General features: G+C 42.7%; 1 protein-coding gene across 1 annotated transcript; it reads right to left on the bottom strand.

Annotated features, from left to right (window-relative positions):
* Window positions 1-9263: 9263 nt before the first annotated feature.
* hic2 (hypermethylated in cancer 2) lies at window positions 9264-24687 on the bottom strand. Its single transcript, XM_075468982.1, has 2 exons — window positions 24583-24687; window positions 9264-11964 (listed from the first exon to the last, which is right to left on the bottom strand). The coding sequence occupies exon 2, from the start codon at window positions 11910-11912 to the stop codon at window positions 10149-10151; it is 1764 nt and encodes a 587-aa protein (XP_075325097.1). The 5' UTR covers window positions 11913-11964; window positions 24583-24687; the 3' UTR covers window positions 9264-10148.
* Window positions 24688-25297: the final 610 nt, after the last annotated feature.

Genomic DNA, 25297 nt, shown 5'->3' with positions numbered 1-25297 from the left:
CTTATTTAGTTCTGAAAATGGGATAATGACTATAATGAGTATGATTACCAAAATGGAAGTCTTGAAGCACAATAATCTAAACTGTTCATCACGAACAGAGAAAGGTTTTGCGCATTTTGAGTGTGTGTCTGTGTGTTAGAGCTTACAGTAAAACTCTGTAAATGAACTGGCATTAGCATGCTCTGAAAAGAGAAGGGCTGGGGTTGAAGGGAGCAGGTGAAAATCTCACTTTGAATCATTTCCCCTCCCTGTCCCTGCTATTGTTCCTGTCCTCACACATGGCAGAGGCAGAGAGAAAGGATCCTATTATTCCGGCCCAAGCCTGTTCTCCCCGTTTATCGTTTAAAGAGGGGGAAGAGCGGGGGAATATTCTGATGGAAAACAGGGCCTCTGTGGCAGACTAGCAGTTGTGTGCCAGCTGAAAAGACTCGGCGGGCTGAAGCTGCCGCGGTGCCCACCACCTGCCGAGCTCTTTCTCCTTCATCTCTCCCTCGCTCTCTTTCTCTGCCTTTCACGTCAAGAGCTTGGTGACTCAGCAGTCCAGGTTTAATTCAGGCTGAGGCCTCATAAAATAAAGGGAAAAAAAGAAAGGGACAAAAAGATAGTGAAAAGATTAATTTCTTGGGTGGGAGAGTGAAAAGGGGGGAAAGCAGGCAGATACATAGGTACTATATTTTGCTCTGCATTAAAAGAGAAGCCTAAGCTGCACCTGGCTCAGTATTTTAAAAGGATTTTCATGTATCTTATCAAGAGATAAAATTCAAATGATGTTCAAGAAGCATAAAACCTGACATTGAACCTTTACTTCCATACCTCATACAGTTATATGCCTCTCTCTTAGTTTTGGCCTTGTGCTTTTGCAACACAGGCCTTGTATATCCTCCCCATGCTCCATAAACAGACCAACTGAATTCAAGATCAGGTATTGATGCTCAGAGTGTGCTTAGTCTCCATCAATACTGATGGGTTATTGATGAAGGAGTGAGTGAAGCCTTGTACTGCACCATCATGAGACCATCACTGTCAGGAAATCATCTGTGTCTGTGTGTGTGATGAAATAATGAGAATCAGAAGCAAGGCATTGTCTCATATATATATATATATGCACACACTCACAAAAAAATTAGAAAAAAAAAATTAGAAAAAAAAAAAAAAAAAAAAAAAATCAATGAAATCTCACACAAATGGAGATATATACATTGCCTGCAGCATTGCACTTTTGTTCCAAGACACGTGTCTTCCCAGTGGGACGGGATCTGATGCCTTCTTCCCTCAGGAGGAAGGAGAAGGGAGGAGGGTAGAGTTAACTGGACAGAAAGAGGCAATGGCCCCCACAGGCAAGGCAGGCAGATAAAAAAAAAAACTATGAAAAGAAGAAATAGCAATGGATCCAGGGGTGAGCACGACAGAGCTTTGTGTCGAAGAGAAGAGCGGCAGTGATCCATTTCCACGGATGTCTGTCCTGCTCCTCCAGGAGCATCATATAAGGGCGACGCACACAACCTGAGGCTCCCAAGCATTAATTCAACAGCTTGTTAATAATTGATGTGCATCAAAACATTGAAGATATATTCACACATGATCAGAATGAATAAATTCTATTTGAGGGTAACCCACCATCTCGTGGGAGTGAGTTATCAGCCTAGTTTGTAGGTATATTCAGTCACTCATTACAGTTACTTTACTGCAACAGCAAACTCGGTGGATTCAGTTCTGTGTTTATAACAAACCAACAGTATTTGTTCCATGGTGCCATTTGTCAACAAGATTATGCAAAGTTACCTGGCGTACTTTTATGTAACTTGACAGAACAGCAAATGAGCAAAGGAACAACTTTCTTTAATTTTGGTCCTGATGCACTCGTTAGAAATTGTTAGTGTTTTTCACTCTTTGCTTTCATATTGCTTGGATGAAAAGCCAAAACAAGCTCACAATGTGATGATAGGATAGAAAAAAATAAATATTTCAGGGAGAGATTAAGAATTTAAACGAAAGCTTTGGTATACAATTCTATGACACATTTTAAATGAAATAGACTTATGTTTTATCTGTTTACCTCTTTGCTGTAAATATGAGGCTAAATACAGCAGCAGCTTAAAAGCTTAGCTTAGTTTGTAAACTTGGGGAAATAACTATCTCGTCAGTGCCTGCATAGCTCACTGAAGTGTCAATATTTGTTTAATCCATAAAAAAAATTAAGGGCAAGATTGTGAAAGTTCTTTGGGGATTACATGCTGAACTATTACTGATATTTGACTTCTGGTTGTTGCCTCATTTTAACCATAAGAAAGGCATAGAGTTGTACAAGTTTCCTGACACAATTCTATGTCAAAATGTTCCTCACAGAGGTTTAAACAAAGTAAGTCAAGGTCCATCTGTTTAACATCAGCACAGAGACAAGAAGGTCATCTGGCACTGAAGATAAAGGTGGGCGTGGGTTGAGTGTGTGTGTGGTTGTGTGTGTATATACCACTTATAACAGACACTGTCCATCTCCCTCACCCAACGTGGGCAGGCCAGGCATCTCTCATCCACATTCCTCAGATTATAGAGAGCCATCCCAGACGAGCACAGGCAAGCCTGGACCCACCTGGGCAGACCCTGGTAAATTCCAGTCATGCTCCCAGACCCACTAGGATAAGAAGAAGAAAAAGGGCATTTTTGGGGAATGTCTCACTTTACCAAATGACACCGAAAAATACAAGTCAGTCCACTGAGCTGTCTTACTAAGTAAAAGAAGTCAAAACTCATTGTGAATGACCCCTGGCTGGCAAACGGGCTCTCCAGATCTTTGCTGTGGGTAATGTCCACTCTGTACCCACCTGCCCCCCTCCTCCACTCATACTATTGTGTTTGCTTGGCGCTGATGTTAGGGGAGAGAGGGGCTCCGGTGGGGGAGGGCAGGGTAGGGCTATCGACACCAGGGCCATTGTTTCTCAGCAACCCCCATTCAGGGTCATTTAGCATGTGACACCTATAGGGGCACAGTGCGTTACAAATGGCACAGATGGGAAATGAATGTGCCAGCTCACTATACTCTGACCTGAGTCAGGCAGAGTAGAGTCAATGTTTAAAGCAAAGCACAAACAGTCGTCAGAAAAGTGAGAAATGTTGACATAAAGCTGGTGGCACAGTTGAACAAGCTCATCTACATACGGGTGGGGTGGGGTGGGGTGGGGGGGGTCTGCGAACGAATATGTTTTATCTTTGCAAACGTGCGTTCAATTAAGTGACTGGCAGGTAGGAAGCCGACTGCTATTGGCAATCCCGCCAGGGCATTAAAGGAAATGAGAAAGAGACACTGGGGGAAGGGAGCTGCACACAGGCAGGAAAAGGCCCAGTGTTTATCACTGGTTGGCCTTAATTCAGGCCAATGGCTCAAAGAGTGTGTGTGTGTGCGTGAGACATAACACAAGACATATAGCTTACAGTTTGACTAGGAGCAACTGTTTCAGCTAATAACTACTGAAACAATAGCGACACAAGCCAGTTACATAAACACAAATATCAATTAGCTTTCAGAAAGAGCTTATGAGAGAGCTTTCAAGGCAACCTATACAGATAAACAGAGGCCAGGCTAAGTGTTTTACTGTATGTGGCAAACAATAAAAATGTGCAATGTGCAAGAAAGATTGGGAGCTACATCTTTGCCATTTATTAATTTCATGAACCGTTTCCATGTCCCAAATTAAGTCAATACTGGAGTCAAACACTTACTAAACTTCATGAGCAGATAACTATTGCAAAGTTTTGTCCCCACCCTGTACCACACTTCAGAGCCTCCCATGCACCCTGCCCTTACAGCTATTGTCTGTAAGGAAGACTAACAAAGGGTTTTCATTTCACAGGAATGTGTTACACAAGCCATCACTAAGGCACGTCCCTTGAGTGTGCATTAATTAACCCAGAGGCAAAAAGGTAGCTGTACCTGAAATAAGACAACAAAGTGTGACCTCCCCAGTTGGGAAACATTACCCATTGGATTTCCTCTGTGAAAAGAATAACTTGCACTTGATATTTGAGTGTATGTGATAACAATAAGAGTCAGACTAGCTCTCAAGAGAGAAACCCAAACTAAGAAGAGTCAGACACAGTTCTGGTTTTCAAACAAGCTTTTAATGAAAAGATCATAAAATAACAGTTTATTTTTCCTCACTGCTGTACATTAAGACTGCAAGGTTGTGAGTGCTGAGGTCAGCTGTATTACACTTTTATGACACTTTTGAGTTTGCGAGCCCCATCGCTACGCACGGCGGTGGCTCTGACCTGAATACGAGCTCTCTGAGGAGTGAAGACGAAGAGAGAGCCCAGCCTGGGTGCTGCCAAAAGCCACTAAAGGGCCAGAGATCCTCACCTTAAATACTGGTGTGTGCATGTCAGGCGGTGTTTGCAGTCTAAACGGTGGCATCTGTGTTAGCATTAGTGGAGGTTTATGCAGATGCGTGCCAGCTAAAGTGCACCTGGGCGTGTACACCTTTGGACTACTTTGTGGAGTATGTTTAACGAGGGGGAGGGCTTCTCGTCTTTTAATTATTCATCAGCAAAGACCCTATATGTCCATTCCAGAGCCTCTCAGCCCATAGATCCTGATACATTATTGAGAGGCTGTTCCTGAAGAAAACCAGAGAGGAAGCTTGATATGCCCACTTCATGAGCAGCTCCACTAATCAACTCTTCAAGTACTATCTTTTTTTTTTTTTTTTAGCAGCTAGTCATGTATGTCCATTAATGTAGTGCACATCAAGGTGAGACTGTGCCTTTATAAATCCATGAACAAATGTAAATGAAAAAGTTTTATGAAAATATGCTGCTATAAACTCTTTTCAAAAAGAACATTTTGGTTACAGATGGACGGCAAAAAAAGATTTTTAAAAATGTAATGGCAAGACAGCACATTTTTGTAAACACTGAAATTTTTGAGGTAATTTGGTGTTTTCAGTTTGTTTGTTTTTCAGTCACTACTGTGCAGTCTCACTGGAGGTACAGTAAATACTGAAAAATGCAGTAGAGCTGAGAATACAGGACCCTACGCAGTAACACAGAGATTACAGAGGGCCAAAGGGCTAAAACAGGGGTCGGTCTATCTGAGATAAAGCAAGGGACAGTAAAGCTTAGACAGGGTTTAATGGCACTGGAGGCCATTTTAAAACTGGCTTTGGTTCAGTCTGCCGAGGTGAGGAGCATCTCCATAACAACTGCACAGACCAGCCCCTCTAGAAAAGAAAATGCCCGGAGAGGATGGTAGAAGTAAGAACCGTACAACTATCAAGAAATAAGATGGAAACTTTGCTGAGAGCTGAGCACAGTCTCTCGGAAGAGTTTCCTGCTTTGTATATGTAATTTTAAAGCTTTTCTAACACTGCATAATGACATGGTATCTTTAACAAACAACAACATTGATGAGGTAAGAAAGACAAAGAGTAAACCGTCAGTTAAATCGGAACTGATATGAGAGCGTCTGGGTTCTCCAAGAGGCTTTGAAAAACATACAAAGTGCACTTAGTAAAGCTATCTCATCCAACGTTTCTAAAATCCTCCGATATGGATCTAAGAGACACTAAAAATATAAAAATCACGTAAAAGAGATGAAAGAAGTGGTTTAAGACAAGAAATGTAACAATACTCAAGTTGAGACCTTTACTGTTCAGAGGAAAGAAGTGTGGACTATGTGCATGTTTCTGCTGTGTAAATGTTTCTTTCTTTAGCGCAAGCAGCATGGCAACACCCAGGGAGAGCAAGCTTCAAAAGATACAGTAGCCTCCGCTCTGCACGGGCAGTGAGTGTCCTGCCTGTGTCCACAGACAGACACACAAAGGGTTAAAGTTCAACTCCCCATCGTGTGCAGTCAGCCAGTGAGAACTCAAGACCGCATGGGCAAAAAACAAAAAAACAAAACAAAACACCCATAGTAATTACATGAAATAAAAACCCTACAGACTGTCAGGTATAACTGAGAAGATAGTAAATGCCATAGACCATTTTCTTTGAGTTGGAAGAAATATATCAATTCTCCCACAAAAAAAGTCAACTTCACACATTGCGGTTAATGGCTATGTTTTGTGTCTCATTTTTGATTCTCAGCTTGAAATTCTTAAAAAAAAAAAAAAGAAAAAAAAAAAAGGGGGGTCCTGCCTCCACCTCAGTCTCACACACAGAGCAAATTCTTTGAAGAGGTGAGGGCAAGCCCAGAAATAAATACATTCATCACTGACAATAGACATTTGATAAAAAAAAAAAAAAAAAAAAGAAATGAAAAAAAAGAACACTGTCAATAAGTGTTTGCGCCAACTTTGTTTGAGGCTCGGCCAGCCAGAGGTTTGTGCTGCTTTTACCCACAGAATACAGGCTAAAAAAAAAAAAAAAAAGTTTTAAAACATCAGAAAAACAACGAGAACATTCACAGTTAAGACTACCAGATAAGCCTGTTTACATGCAATGAACATATCAATGCTACATTCTCCAGACAGGTTTCAAGAACCACCAGCATAAGAGATGTACCATGTTACACCACCAAAACAATCCAAAGTATTCAAATTCAAGCCTCACCCGCCAACTTCAACATATTAACAGACCCAAGCAGAAGAGGTAGTCCTCAAGTGCGTTTGGGTAAACACAGAGACACGATATGGAGCTAAAGACCCTAACTAACAATGTCTTTTGATTAATATGTCAAGGATGCACTGCCCACCCCCCTCCTATGGTCCCATCTGAAGACAGGCCAGAGGGCAGGAAGACTGGGGTGCAGGGTCACCCCAAAGCCAGCTGGCAGGGAGGGGAGGAGGGGGAGTGCCCCTAAAACCACACACCCTCCCCCTAATTGAATATGCAGTAGCTCAACCCATGTTTAACGCTTTGCTTACGTTTTGGCAGCAACCTCTGTGGAAAAAGCATACAATGAAAAACACACACAATCGCCTCCCAGGCTGGCCGAGCTTCGACTGAGGTCTGTAAAACTGTAAAAGTTCATGTAAACAATGAGATAAATACATATGTTTCTTTTTTTTTTTTTTTTTTTTTTTTTTTTAGAGCCACACATGGTTCCATAATCATTCAAATGTGCTTTGGTTTAAAAAATAGTTTGTGGATTTGGGTATGAGCTTTTCTTTCTTCTAAGTTCTTTGTACAAGTTTGCAACTATTTCTGAACATACTATGTTACTAACTAAAATGTAGACTTGTTTCAAGCTGCCTCGCCTTTGTCAAGGCTTTTCGTGTTAGTTGAAAAAGTACCCCCCTGTTCGTCTTATATATGAAACTAGTGTTCTGCTTTTCCCATGATTAAAATACAGAGAAATTGATTCAATGCTATATCTTACAAATGTAGCTGAGAGTCTGCACTCACAGATGCAGAGCAATCCCTGAAGTATCTGAATAGTAGTAGTATTAGTAATAGTTATAGTAGTAGTAGTAGTATGGTCACAGTTTGGAGTTTTTTTCTTCTTCTTCGTTATGTCGAACAAGCAAGCATTAAAATGCAGCTGCAAAATCCTTTGCAGAGATGGCTAGAGATAACGTTGTACAAACACCTTTTGCACTACAGACTTTATGCTGCGTTGCAGGAAGTGCCAACAAATACAGTAACGTTTGAAGGCAATGCATTGTGGACTCCCTCTTAAGCTAGAAGAGGTCACAAGCAACTATGTATCAGGCAATAAATAACATGTTTGTGGGTGGGGGAGTGTGAAAAGTTCACATGTGCCATGCAATAACTAAACAGCAACTGCTGAACTGCAAGACACTAAAGTCCAATATAACCATGTAACAGCTCTGGGAGTCCAGGATGCAGGAACCTTAAAACGGTAGCGATGTTTATGTAACTGTAGCTGCATCCCTGTGGTAACGAATATTTCACAGACCTTAACATGAGGACGAAAGAGGTATCAAAATAACAAAAAAAATTAAATAAAAAAATCATGAGGACAGTTAAACCAACATAATAGAGGAATGCCTATAAGAAAAACTTGTAGTGAAGGTTCATGATCCACAGTGTGACTGTTGAAAGACTAGATACACTGGACAGGTTTCAGCGGATCCTACAGACAACAGAGGGGCCATTCTCAACTTGTAGTTTTCTAAGATGAAGTACAGCAAAAATGTTTAAAATAATTTAAAAATCATTCTGTTACAATGGAATACAATCAGACATAAAAGGATGCTGCAGGAGACCAATGAGCTGTCCAGTGCATCTCTGCTTCTCCCTTCTTATAACAAGTTTTAACAAGTCTGGCTCAACCCCCCCCCCCCCCAAAAAAAAACTAGCAACTTGAACTTCACATTAAAAGTCTGATTATAATTCCTATCTGTTTTTTTTTTTTTGTTTTTCTTTTTTTTGGTCTGAATTGAACACATAAAATGTCATCAAGTCCTGTTTTTAAAGTCAGGGAATATAAAGTGATAAGGACTCTGGATACAAACGAAAAAGAAACGAGAAAAACATGTTCGGAGAACATGCGTTTAAGCTTTACGAGTTTTGTCAGGTGGTAAAGTTTACATATACCGGCCCACCAATCAGCACAAGCTTTCCTTGCAAACCACAATAACCTTCACCAGTCTCAGAGTCATTGGCCAAAACTCCCTCAAAAGAGTGGATTTATTTGTCCGGACTTAGAATATAATTCATAAATTTGTTTTATACAGCGAAAAGAAATAAAAAGAGAAATAATTTAGTATGCTATATATCTTAAGTACATCTTTTAAAAACTTTGGTTATGAACTTGTCTAGCAATGCTTGTTAGTTAGCTCTGTTCTCCTCGACATTCATAAGATCTTTGGAACACTATACATCTAAACTAACCAACTAACCACTATTTGCTTCCAGCAGGATGCTACAGTACACTCTGAAGTGGGCCACAATGACCAGGGCACCCAAAACGCAATATCTGACAAGTAAAAACAGCTAAAAAAAAAAAAAAAAAAAAAAATTAAATGTGTAAAATCTATTAGCATTAAAAACCTGTGTTGAGAGATGGGCAGGTTAAAGCATTAGGTGAAAAGTTACCATAATCTACACACTTTTTACAATTAATTACATAAGAACTTTCAACTAATCGACAGAGTTCGTAAGTGTAATCAGAGGTAGCGAGGTCACAAGCCTATATAAATAGACTTTTCTTTTTCTCAGAGGGGAGGAAAGCTATACAGACAGGAAAATAAACGTACCCACTGAACGTAAAGTTCAGTCGAAAACACCCTCTCCATAGGCCCATTAAACAACCCCCCCCCCCCTCCCCGGACCCCCCCCCCCCTCAACAAGAAAAATCCCAAGACCTTCCAGTTTAAACATTCACTGAAACATGACAAGTTCTTTAAGTAAAACAAGTACCACAAGGGTTTCATCTTTCCAGCCAGGATTCACTCCCGGGAGCACGAGCAGGCAAAATCTAAAATTTAAAAAAAAAAAAAAAGCATCTTCTCTACATCAAAGCAAACAGCCGTAGAGAGGACTTTATGTATTTGCTATCTGTTAAAAACAAACATGTCCTCCCAACATTAACCTTCTTTCTTTCTTTCAAGACTTTCAGTTAAAGCATGGAGATGGTCCCAACCCCAGTTACCCCTCCTCTTTCATACAGATACCCATCACCAACATAATGCAGGATATAAAGCTGTCAGGGTAAAAATTATCTTTTTGCTGAATTATTGCCAGTATTGTTTGCACGGGTTTTTGGTCAAAATAGCTCTGGAGTACAGACTGGACTCTTGAGTTAATCTGTTTAAGGAAGAAACTGAAAAACTCAAAGGCTTAATGCTTACAGAGTGAAGTGAGGAAGGCTGCCGAGGGGTATGAGGCGAGGGGCTTGACATTATATCAGTACCCACATTCACATTTAACAAACCAGAAGTCATGCCTCTCCACCATGGCTTCGTGACTTTGGAGAGAGATAGGAGGACGTTGTCCCTGTGGAACTCTTGAGAGGCGAGCAGACGTCATTCGTTATAAATGATGATTCGATCCTTACATCAGCAAGATCTCACCATCACCAATAGAGAACTGTGGCTTTCGGCTACATCATTCACTCAACCAGGGCATCATAAACTGGAATTAATATGTAGAACCATGTGTCTGCATTTCTTTGTTTTTGAGATGGAAAAAAGGTAGAGAAATGTTTCTTATTTTCTATTCCCAGAGTTCTTTGGCTTGATGCATTTCTAAGAGGGTGAGGTGTGCATTCTCAGGTGACTGATGAGGTTGCGCTGCTGGGTAAACTTCCCACCACATAGCTGGCATTCATACGGCTTCTCCCCAGAGTGGACACGCATGTGCTCTGTCAGACGGTACTGGCGTGTGAAGCGCATGCCACATTCTTCACACGCAAAAGGCTTGAGGCCAAGGTGGCTGCGCATGTGGCGTGTCATGGTTCCCCTTTGGGTGAACATTTTGCCACAGATGTTGCAGGGGAAAGGCCTGGTCAGCCAGTGGCTCTTTTCATGTTGTCTCAGCGTTGCAGGGTCTTTGTAGCTCTTACTGCAGACTGTACACTTGAACGGACGTGTTTCAGAGCCAAAGTTGGAGGGGCCTACAGGTGCAGAAAGGTCCTCTGCCTCCTCCTCATCTTCCTCTTTCACAAAGGTCCCTCCCTCCTCTTTGATGTAGAGTTCATCCTCAGTGTGTGACTCAACGTGAGCATTGAGCTGCTCAGAACTGGGAAAGCCCTTTCCACAAGGAATGCACACATAGAGGTTGTCCCCGAATGCTGGCTCAAAACCTTCCTGTCGGTACACATAGTTGGCACTTTGGTGCCCTCCACCTGTTCCCCCTCCACCTCCTGCACTCTCTCCATCACTTTGACCACTTTCTTCACTGGGATCCTGCCCATTCTCTCCTCCTTCGTCCTCATCTTTACACTGTAAGGATTGGTCAGATGCAAAGCTGCTACCACTCCCTCCACCAATCCCAGAAGACCGGCCATCTTTAGGTCCCACTATTACCCCATTGACCAGGGGCCTGTCATGATCTTCTGACTTCAACCCTGAGGCCTCTTTTTTAGGCCACTCATTCTTACGAGCACCCTGTCGGGTCTTTTTCTGGGGCGGAGGGCCATCAGGCTGACTTTGGGATTCTTCTGAAGTTTTAGAGGAGGAGTTGAGCTCCATGGTCTCTGAGATGCATGTGTCAACACCTGGTAAAGTGGTTGAGGAGTCATCCAGTGAGGCACTGTTGGTTGTGGATACTGAGGCAGATTGAGGGGATTCTTGGGAGTTGCTGTGCGGGCTGAGGGCATCAGTGGCCGTGCCTGCAGAGTGAGGGCTCTTCTTGGACAAGTCTAGTCCGAGATCAGGCTCCCCACCACTTGCTCCACTGCTGAGATTACCGTTACTGCTGCCATTCCCCCCATTCCCATTCTTCCCAGAGCTGCCAACAAACATCTCATCATCCGAGAGCTTGTCCCGAAGGCCTTCGTCTGGCTGTGGCTGGTCGGCATCTGAAGGGGTCGGGGGATAGTGGTTGTTAGGGCCAGCAGGGGTAGAAGAGGAAAGGCGCTGGTTGTTGAGGCGTAAGCGGCTAAGGGGACCTGGAGTGGAGGGTTTTCCTGGCAGGGGTTTCCCGCCACTACGCTTGAGCTTCTTTCTGCACAGAGCAGCGAGGTCATGGAGCTGGAGGTAGCTGGCTGCGGTCAAGAGGGCACTGAAGTTCTGCTCGCTGCTCTGGTCTGACGAGGACAGAAGCTTCCCAGTATAGATGAAGTCAAGTACTTGTCTGAATACAGAGGGGTTGACCATCTCTGTGTCGAGGTTGATAAGGTTATCGTGGAGGACCAGAGATTTGAAGTAGATGCTGCTTGCTGCCAGGATGTTCTTGTGGGCACGGAAGAGCGCATTCTCCACCACGATGATGACATCACACAGGAAGCCCTTGGCTCTCTGTTGGTTGAGTTGCAGCAGCAGTTGTTTGGCATGATTTGGCAGTTCCATTTCCTCCTTCCTTCTGTCCTTCTCTCTCTTCCTACACGAGCACCACCTAAAGCTGATAAGGAGAGGAAGAAAAGGTGGTTAGTCTGGAATTATAAGGGAAAATAAGGCTACGGCTACACGAAAAAGGTTTTTCACTGTAAACGATACTTTTGCTTATCGTTTGGCTGTCGCGGCCACACAGAGCCGGCGTTCCCACTACCACAAAACGATAGTTTTTGAGAACGGGTTCCAGAGTGGGAAGATCTGAGAACGGCGTTGTTTAGTTTCCATTGTTACAGCCAAAACGGATTCGTTTACATCTGCGTCACAGCCACATGGCTAACGCAGTGACGTATACACATACGTCAGTGACCAGAACAAAAAGCAGCTTCCATTCAAAATCCGGAAGAAGAAGACAATACAACAAGGACAGACAGCGATCATCATGGACCCCACAACATTGATAGCAGCACTGCTGCAGACACTGCTAACTACAGCTCTGTTGTTGAAGGAACAACGTGAGCTTCGCGCTGGTAGAAGTAGGGGCGTACACGCATGCGCATTGCTTCTTCTATTGTTCTGGTGTAACCGGTGGGGGTGGCTTACAGCGCACCTAGAGGTGTTTCGTGTGTACTGCATCGTTTTCATCATTACCATCTGGACCTGAGTCTTTACAGCAGCTTTCCCGTGTGGTCGCAATAATTTTCGTACCCGTTTTCAAAAAAACCCTCGTTTTGTTTTCGTGTAGCCGTAGCCTAAAAGTAATAGACTGATAACTGGGCTAATACAATTTTTTTCAATGCAGTGCGTTAGCCCGGTTAAAGCAAATAATGTTATTATCAATACACAAGTCTGCATAATACAAAAGAAAAATATTTGTCCAAGTCTTTTACCAGCTTAGTCAATGCAACATGCATAGGTTTAGTGGTAAAACAGAACTTCCTTTGTTTGAAAGGATGTTTTTTTTTTGACTGGTTTATTTTAGTTTACAGTTACACAGCTTGCATGTTTCACAATGCAATCAAGCTGCGTTTCTTATGTCCTTCACGGCACAAACATCAATTCTAGCTCTCACATGGAAACTAGCAAACTCTCAGCACACTGTGCCACATAATCACATGGCAGTATAGAAACTGGAACCCCGCTCTCCCTCTCATCTTCCATTTCAGACAAATTGCAACCCGACATGGATCATGTTCTGATTGTACACATTGCCACTGTTCTGGCACAAAAGCCAGAGGGGTGGAGAGGAGGAAAGTGTAAAGTAACTAGTTTTGTTTTTTTTCTAAGGTGCCTCCTCTCAGCTTCTCTTCCCAATTTCAGCAAAGTAACTCTAGTTTCGGTGGGGTGCCCTCTTTAGAAACATGGCCCACTCTCGTCTCCATTAGGTCATGGTAATGTCAGCTGCCCTATTGTCTGAGGGTGGGGGTCGTGGCACCGCAGGGCCGGGGGGGGGGGAGATTAGGTGACACCTGAGCAGGTAAAACTACACAGGAGCATGGGCAGAAGAGCAGAGGGAGGGTGTGGCTCAAAGACAAGAACAGCACCACTTGATCCTCCAGAGAGACCCTCATTTATGGAATTAGGACAAGTGAATCTCATTTACCGATGACCTGCTACATACCACTGTGCTCTTTTTCCAGCCAAACATTAAAAGCTAACACTGTCTCAGAAATGTATTGCTATACATGCAAAAACTGTGCTTAGAACAACAATAGTGGGCTTTGGTTTGGGCAGTAGGTCTGTATTTGGCATGTTTCCATAGGAACACGTTAAATGTTGCTGACCACAGCAGGGTAACAGCATATTAAAAGAGATTGTACAGCAAAGCAGAGAAATGCTTCACTCAAGCCGTCAGTACGTGTGAAAATGTGCAATTTTATCTCTGTGCCAACCTTGAGATTTACTGAAAAACACGTTTCATAATACCTGCCAGGAAAAAAGGGAGTGCATCTTCGACTCATTTAAAGTGACAGAGACTCAAATCCTGAGAGAAAATGGCATACAAGTGCAATGTTTTTTTATACCAATAATAAAGATATATCTCACCCACTTTGTCTCTTATTAATTCAGTTCCAACTGCAATAAGATAAACTGTTTTGTTCATGAATTGGCCCATTATGACTGAAAGCAATTTTTCATTTTTCAAATGCTGATGATAATGGCAAAGGGAATAATTAATACATTTTTCTAAATGTTTCAGAGATTGAGACATAAGGTGAACACTGACAACTTTTAGAAAACCCAATTTAAATACATCAGAGAAGGTTATTTCACAGATCAAGGGAACAATCTACAAGTTTGCCTAAAACAGCAGACTTATCTCTGTAAACATTTGTAAGATGTAGCCTGCTTAAACAACAGCTCTCAACATTGGTTTTAAAGAAATGGAGAAAAACAGTGGACTCACGGTGACTTCCAGGCTTTATTCGGCTTGAATGCAACAAAGATGACATGCAATTTTGACTTGTCTACCAACCACAGGCTATCATGTCACCTCAACCATCCCAATGATGGTGTGAATGCAAACAACAACAACAAAAAAAATAATGCCTATCAAGTTATGCAGTCCTCAGGGGAGCTCCCCAGTTCACAGTTACCCTCTGGGAGTCCCCAGATCTGTTTGGTCTGAAAGCCCCATTATAATGAATGTGTATAATTTATCTGGGAACCTACAATAAGGACATTCTGCCCTCTTACAGCCTCAAGCATATATGACATAGTACTATACTTAAGGTCTACGCCCACCACACCTACTCGGAAATAAACATTAAAAAAAACAAAAACATGGCTGATCGAGGACGTGTCCGTCAACTGAACATTGTGAAAGAGCAACATGGTTGAAATTGCAAACCAAGATAGCCGAGTCTGTCACAGTCTGACTAACTGATACAATCAGCTGAAGTGATCATTATTCTCAGGTCCATGCCTGGGCTTGCCCCCTCTGCTTTGACACTTCTCTTCATGGTCTTCTTACCCTCCCCCATCTTTTCTCTGCACATCCCTTTTAGCTTATATCTTCCCACCCTCACCAGCCTCTCACCGGGCATGCAGACATATCCCAGGAACAGTTCTCTGTCCCCACTGTTAATCATAATGGGCTATTCTGGAATGCCTAACCCAGATCTGTTAATCACAGAACATGCTAAAGGGGTCTACGGCTCTCAACCCTGCAGGCGGTAATGGAGAAGAGGGCTGCTAGAGAAAGAAGGGCCTCTGCTACGATGCCAGCCAGGAAGCCATATATCATTCAAGTCTCTCTTTTAACATACACACCTCAGCATGCTTTATGGGGGGGTTCAAGAGGCTTTTCCAGCAGACCGACATAAAAAGGGGGCTGGGCTCAGAGTAGAGAGGGCAGTTCAGGAGGAAAGGAAAAAAAAAAAAAAAAAAAAAAAAACTGCCCTCCCCCATCCCCCTCCTCTTCTCATCCTTCGCTCCCCTCGCCACCCCCCGCCCCCTTCACCCACGCAGCTACACTCTCCCCCTGGCCCCTTCAGCGCTGTGTCGTGCCGGCTGGATTCCAGGGGGCTGCTAATGGATTACGGCTGATCTATATGCAGCTAGGGTGGGACACGTGTAGTCCCAGATCCCCTACTAATGATGCTGCCCAGGAAAAGAGGCATATTACAGTGGGGGACAGTTAGATTTGCATCATCATTATAGCTCGGTCTGTGAGTGCCTGGTGTGCATTTCATAGAAACATTTCAAACACTACATCCAGGAAGTTGTTCTTGTTTTTCAGCACTGCAGCCTCAGTTTGGGATGGATGACAGGTAGAAAAAGTATCCCAGAAGACAGGCAAGAGAATTATTTCATGTAAGCAAGATGACTGGTTCAAATGTCTAAGGTCACGTAGCAAGCAAGCAACATTTCCTGCAAAATCAGAGGCTGTATTTTTAAGCTCTCTGTAATGACTGGCATGACATTTGGCATGATGGCTGGTCAGAAGAAACAAGACATGCTCTGACCAAGTATGGCACCACATACCATCCAAAGTCAGCCTTTGGCATGGACGGTAACAGACCAGTATAAATGTTGCCCTTCAAACCCAGGCACAGGATCAGCTTACCTTGCATGCAGTGTTAACCTTTTCAAAAACTATGGTTCAGTCATAGACAAGGCAACGTTACTTCAGTTCAATAGGCTCAAACTTGACTCGTCTCAGAGGCCTGCTGATGAGAAGATGAGCTGGGACGGATATTTACTACAAAACTGAGAGCCGTGATCATAACAAGTTTGTGTGTTGATTTACGACAGTAAAGTTGTGAGCGTCAAAGTGCCCCAAGCAGTGAAATAATGTCAGCATGCTCTGAATTAAACTGGTTACACAAGAGATCCTGAAGATCACGTTTGACCTCATTTACTGGCGCCTGCCGCTGCATCTCTTTTCCAAGGAGTTTATGGATTAAACTTTAAGTAAGTAAACCTTACAGAGTCCGTGTTCATTTTGTGAAGGTGACTGAGCGAGCAGTGGGCTGTGGCACTAATCTCCTGAAGTGATGGTAGAGAGCCAAAAGAGAGAGGGCAAAGGTGAGGCAAAGTCCTGTGGCGCAATAACAAAACACACCCTACTTCTTCGAAAGGTCATTGTTGGCAACCGATAGAGAACAAGACTGAGTAGAATTTTAAAAACATATTCAACCTAGGCTGTAAATCTTTTTATTTTTCTTCCCTTAGTTTAGTTAGACAAAAAACAAAAAACAAAACAGTATTGACTTTTCAGAACTGTCATTAACCTCTCACAATCTGCACAAAAGCATGAATGACAGAGGCAGGTAGACTGAAAAAGAAGCAAACATGTACAGAAGCAAAAGGCCTTGATGTGTGCATGGACTGAAAGACAGTGGACTTAAACACACGCACACCACGCACACAGAAAGAGGAGTATGCTGGTGGGCAGAGGGAGTGGGGGAGGGGTCGAGGGGGATGGTGCAAAGCCAGTTTGAAATACAAACACCAAGCAACCACCTCTGAGCCATTTCAACATGGCTGACCTTGCTGCCTGGATATGACGGATCCAGGCAGGACTCATGGGTGCTGCAATTATCTGACTTTCGCCTGACTCAGAAGTGAAAGGACGGCACACGACACAATAAGATTAAAGCAAACAGCGGAGCTTTTCTGCTAAACACGAGTATGCTCCTTTACGCTTCTGTAGTGCTTCCCCAAATAAGAGACAGTGGCGATGAAAAAACTAAACAAAAATAAACACTGAATTTTATTTCATTGCAGACCGAATGCACCCATGATATTCCGTGCTTTATCTCGTCAGCTTAATTTAATCTGTTAATATACACCCACTTTTGCATTTAAGGCCTGCAGAATACCCCCAAAACGTTGCAATGGCAAAAAAGCTTTAGCCCTTTTGTAATGTTGCAGATCCCTCTTTCAACACTTAAAATGAGGATACTTGGTATCACAGCGTTTCACCTGTTAGTATGTCCTATTCCTTCTTCAACAATTAAAGATTCGTAACAGCACAAGGTTGTAGGTGTTGAATTCTTTGCTTCAGAAGTCTCCACATGTCGGCTCGTCGTGAAGTCAGCATCATGGAATCAGTTGAGTGAGGACAGTGTCTTTGGTTAGACTGGCGGGCTCTCCCTTACACACACAGCCCTTTCGCCTCTGGTACCACTCCCTTGCCGGCTCAAAGGTAGGTTAACTTCGACACCGCATGCCTCCTCTGTATCACCACAGCTGACACCGATGTGCAAAAAGCTCACATCAACTCTTGCTTGAAAGACTTGTGAAAAGGCCTATAAACTCAACTTTTTGTCAATACTGCTTTTGTACCAAATCCTGATTCTAATCAACACTTCACATAAATTCATTACTTTTTTTTTTTTTTTTACCTCAGTTCTACCCCTTAACTGTACCACATTTTCTTTGGAATGTCTCGCAAACCTGAAATGCCAAATATTTGTTTATCGACAAATCAAACCAAGCTGACGAGACTAATCGACAAGACACATCTTGAATTTATACTGTCTACAATAAAATAAAGTCAATATAAATGTAGCAGTCAACGTCTGTGTTTGAATACTTGGGATTTTGGATATTCGTCTGCTGTATCTACCTGAATGCACAAATAAAATAATAAAACTGGTTACAGTTGCAAATCAGGTTATATCATGTTTTGAACTTCTGCATACTTGACATGCAGTATAGGTTGAGAATTATTTCCAGAATATCTGGGTTGGGCAAGCTGTTCGGTTGTAGAGTTGAGGGTTTCTTCCTGCTTACTTCACAAATCATCTACTAATACAGAAGGCAGCACACTTACTTTTGATACTAGAATTGGCCTGAATATGTAGATACATGCATAGGAATAATAATAACTGCAACATTGTTGTCACAAAACTTTGCCTATCTGAACTGCATAACATGCACACATGTTTGAGCTCATTATGAGTCGGTTGAGCACTTACAAAGCACAGAAATCTGATGAAATCATTCAGGATTTTACCTTAATACCTAAACCCATTTAGATTCAACAATTTATTAGTAAGTTGGACACATGAAGGGAGCTTCATCTCTAGTACAGTTGTTTATCCAAAACCTTTATTTTGAAAAAGGGATAAATGTAGAGCACAATTCTTCAGCCGGGTGAGCATAGAAAACCCAATACCCACATTTGTTCTGCAGCCTAGAGAGCTTGAAATAAGCTAAATCACCTGAACTGATCTTTTCTTGAAATATAAACCTGGCTATACTCATGTCTCTGTGGCAAATGGTTGAATGGAATTGATGCATCAGTATCCGTTGGAATTCTGGACACCAATCCCATTCTGGATGTAATCTTTTCTGAAAAGCTGCAGGCGAGACACTCTGCTGTAGAAAAGCCATAAAACATTAAGGCAAGAAGTCAAGGTGCATTTGTTCTGTCTTATAAACATCAAATATACCAGAGCTGCTGGATCCAAGATGCTACTGAACAGGTGAACGATCACGGTGCTGCACTGCTGAAGGGGGAGTACATGAATTACAGTATCCGTGGTGCAGTCTGGGGGGAACCCCTCCAATTAAGACTCATTTTCTGTCAGGCAGCTCAGCCATTTTGCAGTAATGCCCATGGTGCAGTGGAATGAAAAGAGCCCTGTTCATCTATTCAAAGGAGGGGGTGCAGAAGTTGCTGTGCACTCAAATGTATACGCACTTTGATGCAAAGGATGTTATGGTCGACGTATGACTAATTTTTTTTTTAATTTAAAAGAAAAAAAAACAAAACACCTTTTCAGAGATTTCTTGCAGCATGGCATCAACCATGAATTCTGTAGAGTTCTGAAGTAGAGGCCTGCGCGGGACTGTAAATTCAATTTACAGTCCCGCGCCCGCCCGCTCCCGCATTGTGCACTCCCACTCCCGCCCGCTCCTGTCATATTTTGTCCCGCTCCCACCCGCAATTCCCGCATGATTCAGACATTCGCGTTACTTCTCACGGACGTTCTTGTCATTGGCTTGAGGAAAGAAACATGATCTTAGCTGCGCACACCACTGTCCGATCCTTCACGTGGGGCACATAGTGCAGGAGCGCATTAGATGGCACAAGCAGCTGAGGCTTTACACCAATAAGCCTACCCAACATACCTACCAAAATCTACCGTGAATATTAAGAATAATACATTGTACATATGTTATATGCCACTCCTCACATTTCCATTCTTGGAAATAAAAGTATATTTTTAGTTGATATGATTTTAAACACAGCGTGATGGAGCCCCGCCCCCTACTTTGAGTGGATTTGAGCATAAATATCTAAGCCTACTACAGCTCACGTTACATTGATTTAAATGCAAACAAGTGGAATGAAAACAATATGTGTTATTAATTACCCTACCTTTTCTAAACCCAGAATGTTGAAAATGTAACATGTAATCCAATTATTATTTAAGTAGGTTAACCATGCCCTGTCCCTCGTCGTTGTGCAATGCGCATCTCCTGAATAAAAGGAGAGATGGATCGCGCTTTTGAACTTCTTTTAGTTAGGCTTTATTTCTTCTCAATTGTTTTCAGCAGCAGGAGATCATTATAGCTTTTATATTAAACATGTTTTTAGTTTGCGGGACTGCAGCTTATCACCGCTCCCGCCCGCTCCCGTACGCTCCCGTACGCTCCCGTACGCTCCCGTACGCTCCCGTACGCTCCCGCACTGGGCTCTCCCCCTCCCGCCCGCAATGAGCTTTCAAAATGTGTCCCGCGCCGCACTGCTTTGCGTTGGGTCCCGCGAGTCCCGCGGGACTCCCGCGGGAGTGCAGGGCTCTATTCTGAAGACTTGTTGCTAAAATGACAGACATAAGTGTGTAGAACATATGTCAATGAAATGACAAAACCTGTATCACCAGTAATATTAGAGGCAAAAGCCATAGCTAAATCTAGAGGGACTAACAATTGTACTCATTTTTATGTTTACAATTTTCACACCATTTATCAGTATGCTAAAATTTAACATCATGATCAAAAGTACATAATCAAACCTTTTTAAAGATGACAAATTACAAGGTATACAGAAATAAATTGAAGACCATTTTGTGACTGATATGTTGATACAACCGCACTGCAAGGTACTCCTCCAAAGACTGAATTCTTATTTAATGATGGAATTGATGGAAATTATATCAAACGTGTCAGAAATGGCCCTTTTTCCCCCAATAGTACCTACTTGGCTTTACTCGACTTGGTTTTGAGGGTGTTCCATTAGGGAGTGTCTCCTGGTACCACTTACTTTTTTAGCATATGCTCGGCCCAGGAGTCGAGCCGAAAATATAACGTCTACACACTGCAGGCCACTGAAGGGCCAGGGTGTGACGTCACTGGATAACTCCTTTGCAAGAACCCCACCATGTTTAAAAACCCATCAACAGTGACCGTGCGATTTTATTACTTCTGTGATCGTCAACGAGGTAAATGGCTACACGCAAAACCATAGACCAAGCAGCAGGTGTACCATCGCCTTGATGTCCTCCGTTGTTGTGTCGTGTTTGTGTCGCATACAATTGACGTCAAAGGACTTTTGGGCTGCCTTGCTAGAAGTACCCAACCCAGATTGATGTGGTACTCAATTGTAATGGAAAACGACCTAAAACCGAGTAGAGGCGAGTCGATACGAGTGGAAAAGATATTTTCTGTTCTTTTGGGTTAGGTGTACTCTTACTATAGTAGTGAGTACCCTGCTGTTTGATCAGGCATCATGTTGGATGCAGTCTTCTGTATACAAAGACTGTTGTAAACAATGCTGGGTATATCAAGGTATGCTGTCAATCAATAATATGATCGGAGCAGGCTCATATCTGAGTTTCTAACATTTCTCTTGGTACATGATGAGCAGATGGGTGTATAAAGCTAAAAGCACAGTGCCAAAAGACAAATGTCAACATATATATATTTTTTATACTAATAAAAGGCTACAGTGGCATTTTGTTCGGTAATACGCTTTCCAAAGAAATTTAGTAATTCCCTTTTGACACTATGGGTTAACATGAAAAAGACTCAAAGCCAAAACATTGCCTTTACTTTCCCTTTCCTTATTCACATTTCCTTGTCTAACAGAATTGTTTGAACTCTCATACTAAATGTTGAGCTTTTTGACCACATCTAAAATCCTTTCAAACGTCCTATTGGATACTTTTTACTTTAACATTTAAGGCATTAAAATGAATGCCTTAATGTAAACCTAATCATGTTTTCAGAGCCTGTGTGAGTTTTATGTATGAATGTGCATCACTGCTCCGTCATCCATGTTATAATGAATTTTGTAGCTCATCCAAAGTGACCCCCAGTGAAATTAGATAAAGACTGAAATGAACACTGTAAAGCTTCACTGAGGCAAACGGCAGGACTGTTTAGCACATGGCATCCACGCATACTGTATCCCACTGTGTGCCCTCTCCAGAAGTGAAGTAATCAACCACTTCACTAACAACTGAACATATGATTAGTGTGATAAAGGGACCTCTGTCTTGACAGAATAAACTTGATGAGATAACACCCCCCACCCTAGCTTGTAAAAAGCCGCATACCCACATGACCTGGTGCCTGGTGGTTTGGTTGAGGACAGCAGGTCGGGTGAGGAGACAGCCTGAGTGATCCAAGGTCTCACAGAACTACTGCCACCCCCTACACCCCTTCCTCCAGCCTTTAAACACTGCATAACCTTCTGGCTATCAGCACTACATTCCACATTCTTTTTCTTAAAGAACAACAACAACCCTGCCCCGAGGTGCTTCATCCACTGAACACACCAAACTGCCCTCTAACAGGCAGCACAGAGCAGAGCAGGCCGATCTGTACGGCCTCGCACAATCTATAAGTCCTCGTCCAGCATGTCAGCAGAACATATAGCCTAAGTAGCCTTCTTACTACATTGTGCTGCCCACACACACACCACAGTAAGCCATGATCACACTATACACAGGATGCTGAGTGTATGATGAAAAGAGGAAGGGAGAAGAAGGGTGACGCAACCAGCTGATCAGGAGGATCATGAGGCACAAAACATACACTGGCCTCATATCATCCTCCAGGCCAGAATTTGTCATCCATGTAGCAATCAATGAACCTTGTCAAACTGATCAGTTGACTTGGTCATTTTAATGGCCGGAATTAATTTCTTTGTATTAGGTCATCTACTTATTTGACAACAACTCCAACAGACCGAGGAAGGCTTGGCAATAAAGTATGTGATTAGAAGTTAAAAGTAGTTACTGTATTTGCAGATCAAATTATACTGAAGATACCAGCTTGCCTTCTTTTTTTTTTTTTTTGGTGCCACATAATCCAAATACCACATTGTCAAAGATCAGTTACATTTTCTGCATACATTTCCTCAAGTTTTTGAGATACCATTTAGAAAGTAAGGGTATCACGTGCACCAAATAAAACTGTCTGGTACAGCACCAGCACAAATATCATCAAATGCCTCAGGCAGTACAGCTAAGAGCCCCATTCCTGCTCCAAATTGGATTAAATTGTTTCTGAATGCAACTCATACGGGCTTGAAAACTGTGTTTTTCCAACTGTATCACTGAAAAGCACAATACAGGCATATTTGGAGGCCAGCAGGCAGAGAGCGTCTGAACACTTCAACTAGCTGGGTGTGACCAGCCAAAATAACATCTTGTAATCTTCATATTATAGGCTACGGCACCCAGCAACTCAGAACAGGATAAGAGGTGGTGAAAACAGATGGATTTATCTTTATATTGCCCTAATAAATAACTCTCCTTAGAGAAGATTTTTTAGAAACAGTTTAGAGTGCATGACAACAGAAGGTTCCTTAGTGCAAAGAAGAATATGGAAACCATTTCATCATGCTTAACCACAGTCAAACATCATCAAGAATCACTAATTTAATACCAGAGTGCCCAAAGAGATTTTCCCATATCATACGTCAACATATAATACTAAGGAAGTGGATACACGTTGTGCACTGTGTCACTTTTGTTTGGTTACAACTTTGTGAATTAAGAGCAGAACTACAGGGGAGAGCTGTTTCCAGGGCTAAAATGTGGGGATACAAAACCAGCACTCAGTCAAGAGAACACGCATTACTCACATTCCTGTGCCTTATTATTGCCATGCCCCTTGGTATTTAAACAATACTGATCACCTTGGGAGCCGAGCTGCCTTCACACCTGAGCACTCGCATTGTTTTAAATGTGCCTGTTCTCAGCTCGGAGTTTAACGATCGAACGCGCAACATGCTGATCAGGGTTTCGTTTTACCGGGGCAACAGTGCACGCGAACCCCACGTCATGCACAGTCGTTGCCACAAAACACTGCAGTTTTGGATCACGGCGCAACGTTACACCCACAAGATGGTCATACATACCACGCGCCGGTCCGTCTATGCGCTACAGAAAGTATTACAGAATCAACTGCATCGATGATATCCATGTGGGTAGACAACGTTTCCGAACCAGGAGCGAGCTGCGTCTCCACTCGGTTGGATACCTGCAACTCAATCCTGTTAAATCTTTCTGATTTGGCCCTACCTAAGACCAAGGTGGCTTAACCTACATGCATATAAACAATGCAGGCGACACTATGAGGAACGACTGTTCACGCCTCTGTGACTCTCGCACGATTGCGCAAAAATAAACGCAAAATCCGCTTCGTTCAACGTGGAAAAATCCAAAGTAAATTTCACTTGAGGAGGTCTGTTGTGGCTACGTGACAACAATCGATTTAAACCAGAGCCGCTGCTCGTGACTTTATTATTTTTTATTTTTTGAAAACGCAATTAATTGGACGGAGAAAAAAAACAGAGCTGGTATGGGTACATTTCGGGACTTCCGAGGAAACCGTGCTTGGGTCCTCTCTGTTGCCCGACGTGCTTTGCCAGCCTGGTAATTATCTGGCACACGCTCGTGCAGAGGGGCATCTCACACAATTTCTGCAAACAATATATTCTGCGGTTTTACAGCAGAACCCGCGATAAGCTTCCGTCAAACGATGTGGGATTTATCAGCTCGCCAAGCGGGCTGGTGGAGTCAGGACAGGCACCAGCAGAGCCCGTTTTTGTTGGCACGCCGTGGAAAAAAAAAATATACACCACCGTAACGCCGAAAAGCCTTGCGATTCTTCTTGCAGCATTGAGAAACCGATCCGATAATTTAAGAAAACAGACACGAAAGCAGCTCCGTTATCCCATTACAATCCACATCAAAGAAGAAATAGTGTGTTTAAATACCTTATTACATCGGTAGGATCGTTCTCAAGCGTTCTTTACCATCCTCTTGCTCATCTCACAGCCTTCGGGACGCCATGTTGCAAGCTTATGACGTTGGGCTTCCTCACCCCTGACCCACATTTGAATAGAAACCAGCCCAGAGCGCAGCAAAAAAAAAAAAAAAAAAAAAGAAAGAAAAAGAAAACACCCCACTGTGGGAGGGTTTGGCCACTTTCTCAAATTAGGACCCCTGGCAACTTTACCTGCAAGATGGCAAAAAGGGGTGCATGGGCAGGGAATCTGTTGCGTTTTGTTTTTTTGTGCCTTTTTCTCTTTCGGCAGCTCGACTGAGCCCCGAAGTCGAAGCTTGCTGCTGATTGCAGCTTTGCACAGGAAAAAAAGAAAGAAAAAAGTTTAATCGAAAAATTTCTCCTTATGTATGTGTGTGTTTGTTTCTCCCTTCTCTGAATGCAAATAACGTTTGTTTTTAAGAATAACGGGGATGCAGGAGAAACTGTCAGGTTTCGAGTCCAGTTTCACCTAAAAGCTATAAAAACAAAGTCAGGTAGCCACTGAGTGCTGTAATGTTAACGTCGCTACTGTTATACAGGTTTTAAGATAGCCCCCCTACCCCTTTTATTTTTTCAATAAAATCTAAATAGGTTTGAACATTTAAATGTCACATGGCATTGTTTTTAATGATTAACTTTGCAGCACACAGGGCTTATGTGAGCAG

The sequence above is a fragment of the Odontesthes bonariensis genome, chromosome 6, assembly GCF_027942865.1.
Source record: "Odontesthes bonariensis isolate fOdoBon6 chromosome 6, fOdoBon6.hap1, whole genome shotgun sequence".
NCBI classification, from domain to species: domain Eukaryota; kingdom Metazoa; phylum Chordata; class Actinopteri; order Atheriniformes; family Atherinopsidae; genus Odontesthes; species Odontesthes bonariensis.
This window is presented reverse-complemented; position numbering and strand designations above follow the sequence as displayed.